Below are 12,378 nucleotides of genomic sequence, written 5' to 3' on the forward strand. Positions count from 1 at the left end.
TCTTTATGACATACATACACCAAACATCCCCATGCCCAGATCAGTTGTTTTCCTTTTTATCTGCATTAGGCACATAGGAGCCAGCCTTATAGTAGGCCAAGAAAATTATCTGTCTAGCTCAGTAGTACAGTACTCTGACTGGCTTCAGCTGCCTAGAGTTTCAGGGCCCGGTCTTTCCCTGCATCTGCTACCTGATAAATTTACTCTCGTTTCCACTTTCCTTCATTTAGGTTACTTTTCTGGTTGTAAAAAGGGTGCACACAGCTTTTGTGCTGTTTTTTTTGCTGTAGCATTTGGTAGTGGGGGAGGCAAGTCTCCCAATGCTTCTGAGATTTTAGCACCTCAGAATGCAGATGCAGTAAAGGGGGGGGGGTCCTTAAGGGTAAGCGGTAAGAGGCATTTTAAGCTGACTGCCTTTCCAGGGAGTGTTTTGTGCATGGGAGCTTTCGAACTGAGATTTAAAAGGTGTTGTAGAGACCCTGGGAAGAGAGCTGAAGCCTGAAAAATAGCAATTGGTTGTATCCAGCTAAGTTCTACTCAGACACATGGAACAGGATGGACCCAAATTAGTCATGCCCATTAATTGTAATTGGTCTTCTCTGAGTATGAAAAACCTTGGATACAACTCAGTGTTAGCATTGTGCGCTATCAACATTTTAACATGGCACTCCTCAAAACCAAAAACACGGACAGTGGTTTGTCAGGGAAGGAAAATGAGAAATCAACAATGGTCCCTGATATTTAGTAACAATCAGAGAGGTTCCCCCCCCACCACCACCTCATGCTTTAAGCACCAAAGCCCTTGTTTGCAGAATCCTGTTGAATTGCCGCAAGGTCTTCAAGGCAAGAAGGGACTGCAGGAGATAAGGATGTGTATCATTCACACATGAGATGGTAGCACCCAGCATTATTAACCTTAGTTTGTACAGCATAAGTGTTGCAGCACAGTGAAAAAACAGCTGCTTGTCTGGCTCTAGCATTTTAAGAAAAATGTTGAGTTTTTATTTGAAACAGTATTACACCCTACAGGAAGCAAGTGCAATCTATTCCCCCTGGAAATGCCCCGTAGCCAACACACAAAGTGGCACAGGTCAGGAACTTTGGAGGGATACGGCTGGTTCATAAGCATCCTGAGAAAACAAGCAGCGGGTCTTCTTCTTCTTCTTCTGAAGCCCAGGGGTGACTTCTTCTCTTAACTGCCAGGCTCTGCTATATTAGACAGTAAATGGTTGTGGGAAGCAAGAGACACAGGGGAGCTTCTAGACCCCTTAAGCATGACAAATGCTGGGCAACATCTGGAGTTGTAACCGTGCTGAAAGGCAACAGAAGATTTAACTGAGGAGTAGCCAGAATGTTGATGGACCGTTGGCCACCCTAGCTGGGGCTGATGGGAGCTCATGTCCAACAAACACCAGGACAGCCACAGGTTCCCCGCTCACCCCTATGTAAGTGATACACAGCCAAGCCCTCTCTATGTAAGTGATACACAGCTGGATCCTCTCACAAATGCAGCCTTCCTTTGAAAGAACGAGTAAACAGCAGAGTGACAGTTCTAATCTCTGCAATTGCTACCACAGACTATGCAGTGATTAAACTAGAATAAGAGGATTATGGAAGTATTTCTGTGAACAAACATGGAAATACTTGGGGGAGAGGGGGGAGAGATTCCCATGCTGCCCTTTATAGTGGAGGGCATTCATTTCCCTGGCACTGAATAATCTGGAAGAAACCTTCTCCACTTCAAACATAAGCCTGGAAGGGGACTCTACAATTCTATGGAATATTGCTAAGTGCCCTGAGCCCTTTCTCAGCTCCACAATCCAGGCAAGCCCCTCCCCACCCACCGCCCCAGCAAGGCAGATGTTACCAGGTTGTAATTTCACAAACAGGGGAGCTTTTCAGTCAGAATGGGGTCAGAAAGCTCAGCAGCTGCTTGGCACTGAACTAGCAGGAGGAGAGGATGCCGTTAATCTGTCCTCGTTGCAATTGCGGAATCTCAGAAGTCGTAACCTACAGTTCTCCCCCAGCAAAAACCAAGCTGATTAAGCCACAAGGCCAAGGCCTGGGGGGTTGGTGCAGACAAATCAGGAAATGCCCAGATGGCAGCTTTCCTGTTTGGCGGGGGAGCACCAGACAGGCCCCCCCAAAGTCCTCTGGAGAATCAATCAGCTCAGGAATCAGTCAGCTCTGTCGTAGTCCTCACTAGAAGTTGGTCACATGGGCTAGCTTCTCCTAGGCTTGTAGCTTGGCAAAGGACCCATCTCAGATTCTTGCAGAAGGTTGTCATATGTCAAGCCAGTGTACCTGTACTTTTAAGACAGAGATAGGGAACCTGCAGCCTTCTAGGTGTTGGACTCCCAACTCTCATCACACCTGGCTACTGGCCATGCTGTCTGGGGTTGATGGAGTCCAGTAACTCTGGAGGGCCACGGTTTCTCAATTGTTCCCGTTGTTCACATTTTTCTTCTGCAGAACATAATTGCTGCATCCTAAGCATGCAAAGGGACGCGGGTGGCGCTGTGGGTTAAACCACAGAGCCTAGGACTTGCCGATCAAAAGGTCACAGTTCGAATCCCTGTGACGGGGTGAGCTCCCGTTGCTCAGTCCCTGCTCCTGCCAACCTAGCAGTTCGAAAGCACATCAAAGTACAAGTAGATAAATAGGTACCGCTCCAGCGGGAAGGTAAACGGCGTTTCCATGTGCTGCTCTGGTTGGCCAGAAGCGGCTTAGTCATGCTGGCTACATGACCTGGAAGCTGTATGCCAGCTCCCTCAGCCAATAAAGCGAGATGAGCACCGCAACCCCAGAGTCGGCCATGACTGGACCTAATGGTCAGGGTCCCTTTACCTTTTAAGCATGCAAAGAAATGGAGGGGCAAAGGGACCTGTGGATCACCAAGCTGGAAGGCAAAGCAATTTCAGCTATAAGATTCAGTTTAAAAAACAAAAAACACTGCCTGCATTTTAATATTTGGCAACCCAAAACGTTGCTGAAGCACTGCAGACATTTGAGGACATCAATACTTTTTAAGATATTGGTGAGGTGGTTTACCCTACACTGCCAAGTTGCAGCATAGCATCTGAGAGTCAAGGTTGGACGAGACAACACCTTTATCCTTCCGGAGAATCACACTGGAGAGTCAGCCTTTGTTGCAAAAATGCCTCAGCAGCACACTGTGCAAGAGGCAGAGGTAGGAGTATTCAGTGTCAAACCTGCATTGCTGCGAAAGCCAGCGCTGCCACAATTCCCAGCAGCATTCATTCTGCCCTACATCCGAAATACTTTGCCCAAATATGCATAGCTTGTAGTGGCAGACTGCTAGGCATGTGTCCCATTCAAGCATAGCTGATCCGTGATGCCTCTGCCTCGATGGGAACGTGGCACATGCGAAAAAGGATTTACAAAACACTAAAGGACTGTTTCTCCTGGCCTTGGGTGGCAGAGGTTCCTGGCTCGTTCCCACAAGAGAATCTCAACACTTCAGCTCTCAACAGCTGAAATGTGAACTCCTGAACTCCCGACAGCTGTGTGTTCAAGCCGTTAAAATGGAATTAGCTGCATGCACACAGGCTTGGGAAACCTACACAGACCTTTGACTGTACATTTCCCTCCTGCCTTAGCAAAAGCAGTGCCATGATCCCAGCTCTGCAAATGGCAGCTGAAATCAGGAAAGCCTAACTCCTGTGCTCTTCCAGGATGTGGAACCTGTGGCCCTCCAGATGGGACTGGACGTCAGCTTCCAGCCACCAATATCCACTGGTGAGGGAGAACGGGACTTTTTCGTCAAACCACACTTGGAAGGCTTGTAGGTGCAACATGCCTGCTCTGTGACAACCAAGCAGATGTCCGTTCCTTGCCTAGAGCAATTCCGTGCCTCTGGGATCAATTCAGATAATTCAACCTTTTGAGCATTTCTCAGCAGCCTTGCTTTTTCCATTAACAGGTGGATTCAGGTTATGGCTGGTGCCATGACGGACATATGGGCCTGCAACTCTGTGAATAAGCTAGTCAACAGTAGAAGCTGGCCCAGAGTAAGATCACATTATCTTTTGTAATCGAATCAGAAATCGGGGCTGTGGATGTATGGGCAAATCAGAGTCACATTGTGCTGCCAGGTGAATTTTGCCAGACACCTTCGAGCTTTGTTCTATGTGCCCGGATACTGCCAAAAAACTCCCTATTTTCTTGCAGGGCCAAATCAGACAGCGTAGGCAGGCTTGCAGGTGCTTCCAGATGTTGCTCTTTTGCAGGTGGGATTAAATCACATGCCAGGAAATTCTGGTTATGCGATTAAAGTGGGTTTGGCAATCTTGTGCAACACACCTACTAACAAAACAAAACAAAACTTTTTTTCTTTTTTTGCTGTAAAGGAAAGTGACTCAAAAAGGCACGAAGTGTGTGGAGTGGCAATCGCTTGATGTGACTCATGGCATCACCTTCGCCACACGCGAATCAGAATGAATGCTCAATAAACGGCTGGGGTGTACCCTGCCGACTTTGTGCAAACAAATAAGGATTGATGATAAATAAACGAGTTGTCTGCAACTGAAGTAACTTGTGTAACATGGGGTACTTTTTTAAAGCAGGAAAAGCTGCTGTGTCCAGAAGGGTAAAAGAAACAGGAGGAGGTGTGTGTGTATGTGCTTAACACTTTCATTGCTAACCAAGGATCTGTTCTTCAGATGTTCAACTCCCATCATCCCTTGCTGGCAGAGGCTTATGGGAGCTGCAGTTCCAACAATAACTAGAGAGCCACATATTCCCTCCCACTGCCTTAATGAGAATTCCAAGGGGACTAAAGAGGCTTTAAGGTCTGCTGTGCCTCTGCTGGTGTTTATATCCTCCCACAACTATGAACACATGTCACTTACAGGACAACAAAGCCAGAAAACAACAAGCTTGTAGGATATTTGTGCAATTGTTCTGAACTTTAGAAAAGGAAAGGACAAGGAAAAATAGAATCGTTGCTTACACTGAATAACACTAATGATAATACTTAGTATTTATAGAGCGCTTTTTCAAAGCGCTTTACATTACCTTGAAATCCTTACAACATCCCTGTAAGGTAGGCCAGTACTGTTATTCCCAAAATTAGAGAAAAGAAAGAGGGCTCCCAAGAACTGAGAGACAGCAGCTCACCAAAGGCGAACCAGCAAATTCATAGCTCAGCTGAGATTTGAACTGGGGCCTTCTGGCTCATAGCTCATGCTCCGAACCATTATGCTCGAGCACAGACTTGCAGGAAGTGATAGAAAATGCAGCGCACAACCGCCTTGCTAGAAATCGGGTTTTCTTGGCACTTCCTGGGCCTGCTTGCTCCACCTGCCCCTCAGACCCTGGACACACAAACAGACCTTGTGGGGCCCACTGCCGAGAGCACCAGGACCCCATAGCCAAGACAACTCTCCAGTAATCAGCACAAATATTACATTTACCTCCCACGAGATGGGAGATCTGATTAAAAAGAAGAGGAACACCTGAGACGTTATTGCTAAGAAAGAAGCCAACTGGCTGTCCAGCAGCCCAGTAAACTTCTGGCACTGGGAGCAGGGAAAGAAGAGGAGAACACAGACGGGGTGTGCTTCTTCGGAACGACATGCCACAGCCAGACCTGCTGGGCCTCCTGAACCCTCCATTCTTGTTCATTCAAGCAGTCCTGGAGCTGCAGAAATTACAATACCTGCCCTGGCCCCCCACCAAAAAAATCTCTAGCCATCAGGTCAGCACTGTATGAAAGCTTCCATTTCCCACAGACACACTCACGAGAATACATACAACAGTGTCACCCCAGAGCATTCTGGGAAATTTCGACAGCATCTTCCAGAGGCTCTGTCACTGATCCAAGCGCCGCCACAGCCAGATAAACCCACTCAGGCCCTTTACATCCGCACCACACATGTAAAGCACTTTAATACTACTTTATAGGATTCCTCCCCAAAGGAACATGGGAACTGGGGTTGGTTAAGGGTGCTGAGAGTTGTTGGGAGACCCCTGTTCCCCTCACAGAGTTCCAATTACCCAGAATTCCTAGGGGAAAGGGATTGTTAAACAGCTCTTAAGAACAGTAACTCTATAAGAAGGAGGGGCCTTAGTCCTATTCTAGTGCTCGAACTACAGTTCCCAGGATTCTTTGGGGGAAGCCACAACTGCTATCATAGTTCTGAAAAGTGGTGCGGATGTGGCCTAAGACTGCCAGTAATCCCCCTGTCAGATGTGGGGGGCTCCCATCAGAATGCAGCCCCTTCAAACCTGGAACAGTCCCTAGGTGTAAGAACATGTTCCTTTAATGCAGTGCTTTTCAAACTGTGTGCTGAGGGACCCAGGCGTTCCCTCAATAAGAAGATGAAGCGTGGCTAGAGGACGGCCTTCCTTTCCCTGCAAGTTGCTGGCACGCGGGTGCAATTTCCTGGTGCAATTCCAAGATGTTGCTATTTGAAGCGAAGCACCAAACACAAAGGGCTAACACGCCCCCCTGCCTCCATCTACCCCACCCCCAGCTAAATTCTGCCCCCTCCCCAAGCAGCTCCTCTGGCTTGCTGCACAGTTGCCACACACAGCCCTGAGACCAGGACATGTCACCCGAGATGACTTTATACCCAGGAACATGCGCTGAAATCTTTACACGACACTCAAAGTGGTCCTCTGGAAGATGTGAAGGAACGTTCCCAGCAGGCCAGACCACAAGGAAAGGGTTCCCAGAAAGCAGGAAGTTTGAAAAGCAACGCCCTTAAACCCCAAGAGGGTCCCAGATCCCTTAACGTCCCACAGGCAGGGCCCACATCCTCCTGAAAGGGACCATTCCCAAAGTGGTCTGTTTGCTCTGTATTCAAAGGCCACACACTAGCTCACACACTCGTTCATTCATTCAGTCTGTGCTGGAGAGGCGTTTTTCATGTGGCCACCTTGGAGAACTTTGCTTGCGAAGACAACCAGCTTCTTCAGCATAGTCCTCACTCCCACAGGCCAGGATCCTGGCTTCTCGGTGATCCAGTGGGGCTTCTCACAGTTACCCATCAGGGTTCTTCCGATGTTCTTAACTGCTCCCTGGATTTCTGCCTCCATGATTCTACCCTTGGCCAACTCTCCCAGTTTGTCCAGGGCAGTAGCACTGATGGGAGCAGACAAACCCTCTCCCCCTTGCCTCCAATCACAGCCCAAGTCATCTATACAAGCCATTCAAGGCTTCCATGGCTAGGGATGCAGATGGCTGACTCCAAGCCTGCATATGAATTGGCCTTTCAAGGGCTTGGGGTTCAGAGAGCTGCTTTGTGTTGTTGTGCTGCAGAAAGATGGAAGGCGGCACGGCCTTGGCTCCACCTGCTTCAGAGGAGAGAGCTGGCGCATCTGCAAAGGGCCAAAAACCTCCCCAACGACAAAGAAATGGAGCGATCAGCTTGCTTTACCCGAGCCAAGCCCCCGGTCTCTGCTTCCTCATGTCAGTGCCAAGCTGCAAAGCCCTTGGGTTAAGTGGGGCAGACCCACGTAAAGTGCTTTGAGGGCCACACGCACCACTAAATCATGTCTGTCCCCAGAAAGTGCACTCTTTCCATGAGTGTTCAGGGCCTGCCTGGCAGTTCACAGGGTCCCTTAGCTGAACATTGCTGCAGCGGTTACAGTAATTTTGCAGGGCCACAAGAATTGCTCCAGCAGCATTCCCTGTACAACAGGAATCCTGTTAGTGCAAGAAGATGGATTCTAATGGAGATGATTTCACTGCCCGGGGCAAAGGATACTTCCGTCTTCCTTCCAAGGCAGAGCTTTTCGCTGCAGCAAAAAAAATCCATCACCAACTTTCTCCTGCTGCCTCTTTCCTCCAGGGGAAAGAAAGCAGCGAGAACTAGCAGCAGTCCAGAGTCCTCCTAGAAGAGAACCCAGCTACTTCTTCAGACCTTGCTAGGATGCATTAGGATGAGAAAGAGGACCAGCCACACAACAGTTAGCTGGTGGTAACAGTCAGCCCTTCTGGAGCAAAGCTCCGGGAAGACATTGCAGTTTTGAAATATAAAGGGGAGCCTCAGAGGAAGCCCTGCAGTTCCAAATTTTCTTGCCGCTCTAGAGAGCAAGCTACCCAATGTCTTCAGTGGCTGAAGAGCCTTTGGAAGGTATGGCCAGAGACACCATCAATGGAGACACTATTGCACTGGCAACCCTTGGCAACTCTCACAAGCACCACTGCTGCCCATGTACAGCCAGTTCGGCAGCCCCACGGTCCCCTCTAGATGTTGCTGGACTCCTGCCAACAGCCAGGGACGATGGACGTCATCGCCCAACAACATCTGGAAGCTGCTGCATTGGCTACTGTTGGCCAAGCATCCCAATGGGTTGCTGACGGCAAGAAAGCACTTCTAAATTTCGCCAGTGGAAGAGGAGCTTGGTCCAGGAGGAGCACAGAGCATGGGGCTCATTTGCTCTGGCTTCACAGCAGTCGTGTTATCTCCTTGGACGCAGCGCAGATCTATGTTTGCGGGCGCTGTTTTCTCCATTGTTGTCTTTATTGAGCCCACAGTCACCTGGCAGAAACAGACAAAGAGGCTATTGTTAGCAGGCTCTGAACCAATCCCATGGGAAACCTGACTTCCCCACAAATGGCAAGAGAACTTCTCCTGATTTAATGCAGCTCCTTGTTTGTGTGTGTTCAGGGCCGGCCCTAATATTAGGCAGAGTGAAGTGTCTGCTTAATGAAGCTGATGCGAGCCACCATGAAAAGGCATCAAGCTGTTAGTTACTTAATTTTTTACTATTGCATTTTTACTGCTACGAAGAAGGAAGAGGTGCCTTCAGTTATTTGTACACTGTCCTTCATTTCAAAGCAAAATCAAGGTGGTTTGCAAGACCACAAGACAACAGCAATATCTTAAAGGTACCAACTTGGCTGGCCTTGAGTTCTCTGCACCTTAACTCGGGAGTGGGAACAGGGGAGATATGTCACAATTTGCTGCTCCACCTCTGCAGCAAATATATTTTGGACCAGTCCGGCATGGACGCATGTGCATTAAAAGAAAGTTCCAGGGTTAATGACTCAAGTCAAAGGACCTTTTAAAGGCAATTAATGATATACATTTAAGGGAACTAAAGCTCACTTGGGGGGAGAGAGGGAAATTCCAGTAATCATCTCAACTCAGTACAACTCAAGTCTTTGTCCATGCCTAACATCTGTGCTCCCACCTCGAGGAATATGATACCACCCACATCCCAGTCCATAAAAGGAAACAAGTCCAGATGCAGAATGGCCTTTTGGCAGTGGCAGGAGCAGGAATCAAGCAAACATTCATTGAAATGTGCACAATTTATTCCAGCCAGGAACTGGGATATTCTAACTGCAGAATTGGGATTTTGAGAAGCAGTCTAAGCAGAAGAACAGAATCATAGAATTGTAGAGTTGGAAGGGACTGTGAGGGCCTTATAGTCCAATGCACTGCAATGCACGGATCGTTTGCCCAACATGGGGCTTCCACAAGTCACCAACTATTAGTAGTAGCAGTAGTAGTAGTAGAAGTAGAAGTAGTAGTAGTAACACTGACCACAGGCCATGCTTTGCTACCACTAAAGCTGGTGTCAATTGGCCCTTTAAATAGAGAGACGTTCACAAGCTACATTAAGCAATGCTGAACCTTTGCTTATAGCAGAAATAGAAAGCCTGTGGGGCCCTCGAGACCTGTCGCTGAACTTCATCTCCCCTCATCCCTGACCTCTGGCCATGCATGATGGCAGCTGAAGTCCAAAAGCATCCAGACCACTCCTGCAGGGTCCCCATCCCTTCCTCATGTGGCGACCAAGAGCATTTTTGAGTTTTGGCATAATGAGAACAGAAAGTTATCTATCCCATCTTCCAGACCCCGAGAAAGGGCTCCTCTGCAGACACTCGCTGGGCTTCAGAAGGCTTTCCTACCTCCGGGGCACACGCGAGAGATAGTCCCGGTTCAAAGAGCAGAGCTGCTGCTCCAGGCGGAAGATGCGAAAAGCCAGGTAGGAGGAGGAGACCACCAGGAGGCAGATCCTGAGGAAGCAGAGATAAAACGGAGAGGCACCGTTGAGCTCAGAGTCAGAAAACCAACCCGAAGATAGGATAGGAATTGGGGGGGGGGGGAATGCCGGCAGGCTTACAAGACAATGAAGATTTTCAGCAGCTGATAATCAGATGGCCTCAACTCTGCTTGGTAGCTCTGCTCCACCTCCAACTCCTCTTCAGTGTTTATTGCACTTTCTGGAATAATAATAAAAAGGCATCAGGCACTCGAATATTAAAACTATATATAATGCAAACACACACACACAGGGTGAGATCCACAGCAACGTGAGTGGGCATCTGCTAGCACAGTGCTGGGGAAAATTTTAGCCCTCCAGGTTGTTGGACTACAATTCCCATCAGCCCCAGCAAGCATGGCCTATGGCCCGGTATGATGTGAGTTGTAGTTCAGCAACATCTGATGAGGGGACAGGGCAAAAACTCACCATCTCTGCCCTAGCCCAACAGAGCTATTCTCTCCAACCTTTATGCCTTCTATGCCCCTGCAACATCTGATTTGGAAGGTTAGGAGACACTTGAGATCTGGGGAAATATTTTTGTTGAAGAGTAAGGTAAAAGGTAAAGGACCCCTAGACGGTTACGTCCAGTCAAAAGCGATTATGGGGTTGTGGCGCTCATCTCACTTTCAGACCGAGGGAGTCGGCGTTTGTCCATAGACAGCTTTCTGGGTCATGTGGCCAGCAAGACTAAGCCGCTTCTGGTGCAATAGGACACAATGACAGAAACCAGAGTGCATGGAAATGCCATTTACTTTCCCACCACAGCAGTACCTATTTATCTACTTGCACTGGTGTGCTTTCGAAGAGAGGTTTCTTTTCAGATTTTTTTTTTAAAAAACTGTAGCCAAATGAAATCGCAAGTAGTCCACCAGTGGGCTAGTTTCACACATGCATGGAAGTGTGTGGAGGTTCACCAAATTAAAGATTGGGTAAAACAGCGGTTAGAATACCCATCGCATGGTTTTGGTTACACATTGAGCAATACAGAAGGTAGAGATGAATTAGATTAAATCCTATCTTTCAGACAGGAATTTGTTTATATATGCAGGACCAGAATATTTAAAAGCCAATCTAAACGTGCTAGCAAATATTTGAATTTTCGTTGCCGCAGCACACCTCCTTCAACAAGCAGTTAATACTGCCTTGCTGCTTGCCTTTGAACGACATGGACACAAGACAAAAATATTTTAGAGATGAAATTTAAAAAGCTACCTATAACAATAAAAGGGGGTTGCATAAAATTGGGCCCACAATACAGAGTGCACTGCTCCTGGTGGATCCAAGGGGTGCATTTGCAGCTCAGCTGCACACAACTGAGAACACAGCACAGAGACTTAAAGCCAACTATTGCATTTGCACCTGGGTAGAAATTCCTATTTGCGACTGGTGCTTCTGCCCTGGTGGAAAAGGCTGCTTTGTGGGCTACCCAACAACTAAGAACAACAACAACAACAATAATATTTATACCCTTCCGCCCCTGCCAGAGCCATAGCTGTCAACTTGCAGATTTGAAAATAAGGGACCAGCAGCCTTGAAAATAAGGGATCAGCAGCCAAAATAAGGGATCAACCATTACTTTGATAAAATACATATTTTGTTGCGTGCAAATGGCTTTAGATACCTATTAGGTCCATAAATTACCATATAGCATATATTCAACACAAAAAAACCAGCAACAATTTGTTGTTGACAAAGCACAGCTGGACATAGAAAGGGCCCCATCACCTTCAGTAGCTTATTTAAGGGACATCATCAATAAGGGACAGCAGCGGGACATGGCCCTGGGATAAGGGACTGTCCCACCAAATAAGGGACGCTTGACAGCTATGGCCAGAGCCGGGCTCAGGGTGACTAACACCAGTAAAATTACAATAGAAACATAATGGGGGGGGGGGAGAGAGATGGTAGTCGCCCCTACTACTGGGCAAAGGTCACTGGGGCTTCAGAAAGCGCAAGTAAGGCCCACATGAAGGCTTTATGTTTTTGGATAGCAACAACCCGCCATCTAAAACAAAGTTTTGTACAAGAATTCTGAGAAGGAAATGGTGTTTGTTTGCATCCATGTGGCTGCTGACGGGATGAACTGCCCCAGGCGTCTGAAGCGAAATGGAAAAGAAGAGCATGAACAAAGAGCATGGCCATCTGTGCGCAGCCGACACATGGATGAACTCAGGAGGGACGTGATGGGGCGGCTGGCATGACGGAGATTACATGGGGCAATTGAGACGCAGCTTATGTCCTTGGGACAGCTGAACAGTTGGTGCTGCTGCCAGGACAGCTGTTAGATCAGGCAGGGCAGAGGAAGCTTTGCCTGAGAGTCCGCAGATTGTTCCCTATTGAAGGAGAATTACA

The 12,378-nt window shown here is 47.9% G+C and overlaps 1 protein-coding gene across 7 annotated transcripts in view; it reads right to left on the reverse strand.

Annotated features, from left to right (window-relative positions):
* Positions 1-4,899: 4,899 nt before the first annotated feature.
* Positions 4,900-12,378, reverse strand: part of GRAMD2A (GRAM domain containing 2A) — a gene marked incomplete at its 3' end in the record, with an annotated part of 65,317 nt that continues 57,838 nt past the window's right edge. For 6 of the 7 annotated variants that reach the window (XM_081839151.1, XM_081839148.1, XM_081839152.1 and 3 more), the window contains 3 exons: positions 10,105-10,204; positions 9,890-9,997; positions 4,900-8,510 (listed from right to left, as the gene is read on the reverse strand). In XM_081839151.1, coding sequence (XP_081695277.1) covers positions 8,507-8,510; positions 9,890-9,997; positions 10,105-10,204 — 212 coding nt within the window. Of the gene's footprint in view, positions 8,511-9,885; positions 9,998-10,104; positions 10,205-12,378 lie in introns of those variants that run through there. The other variant, XM_081839147.1, reaches the window with a different exon arrangement.

This window comes from Podarcis erhardii (assembly GCF_964252035.2).
Source record: "Podarcis erhardii genome assembly, chromosome: 14".
Lineage (NCBI taxonomy): Eukaryota > Metazoa > Chordata > Lepidosauria > Squamata > Lacertidae > Podarcis > Podarcis erhardii.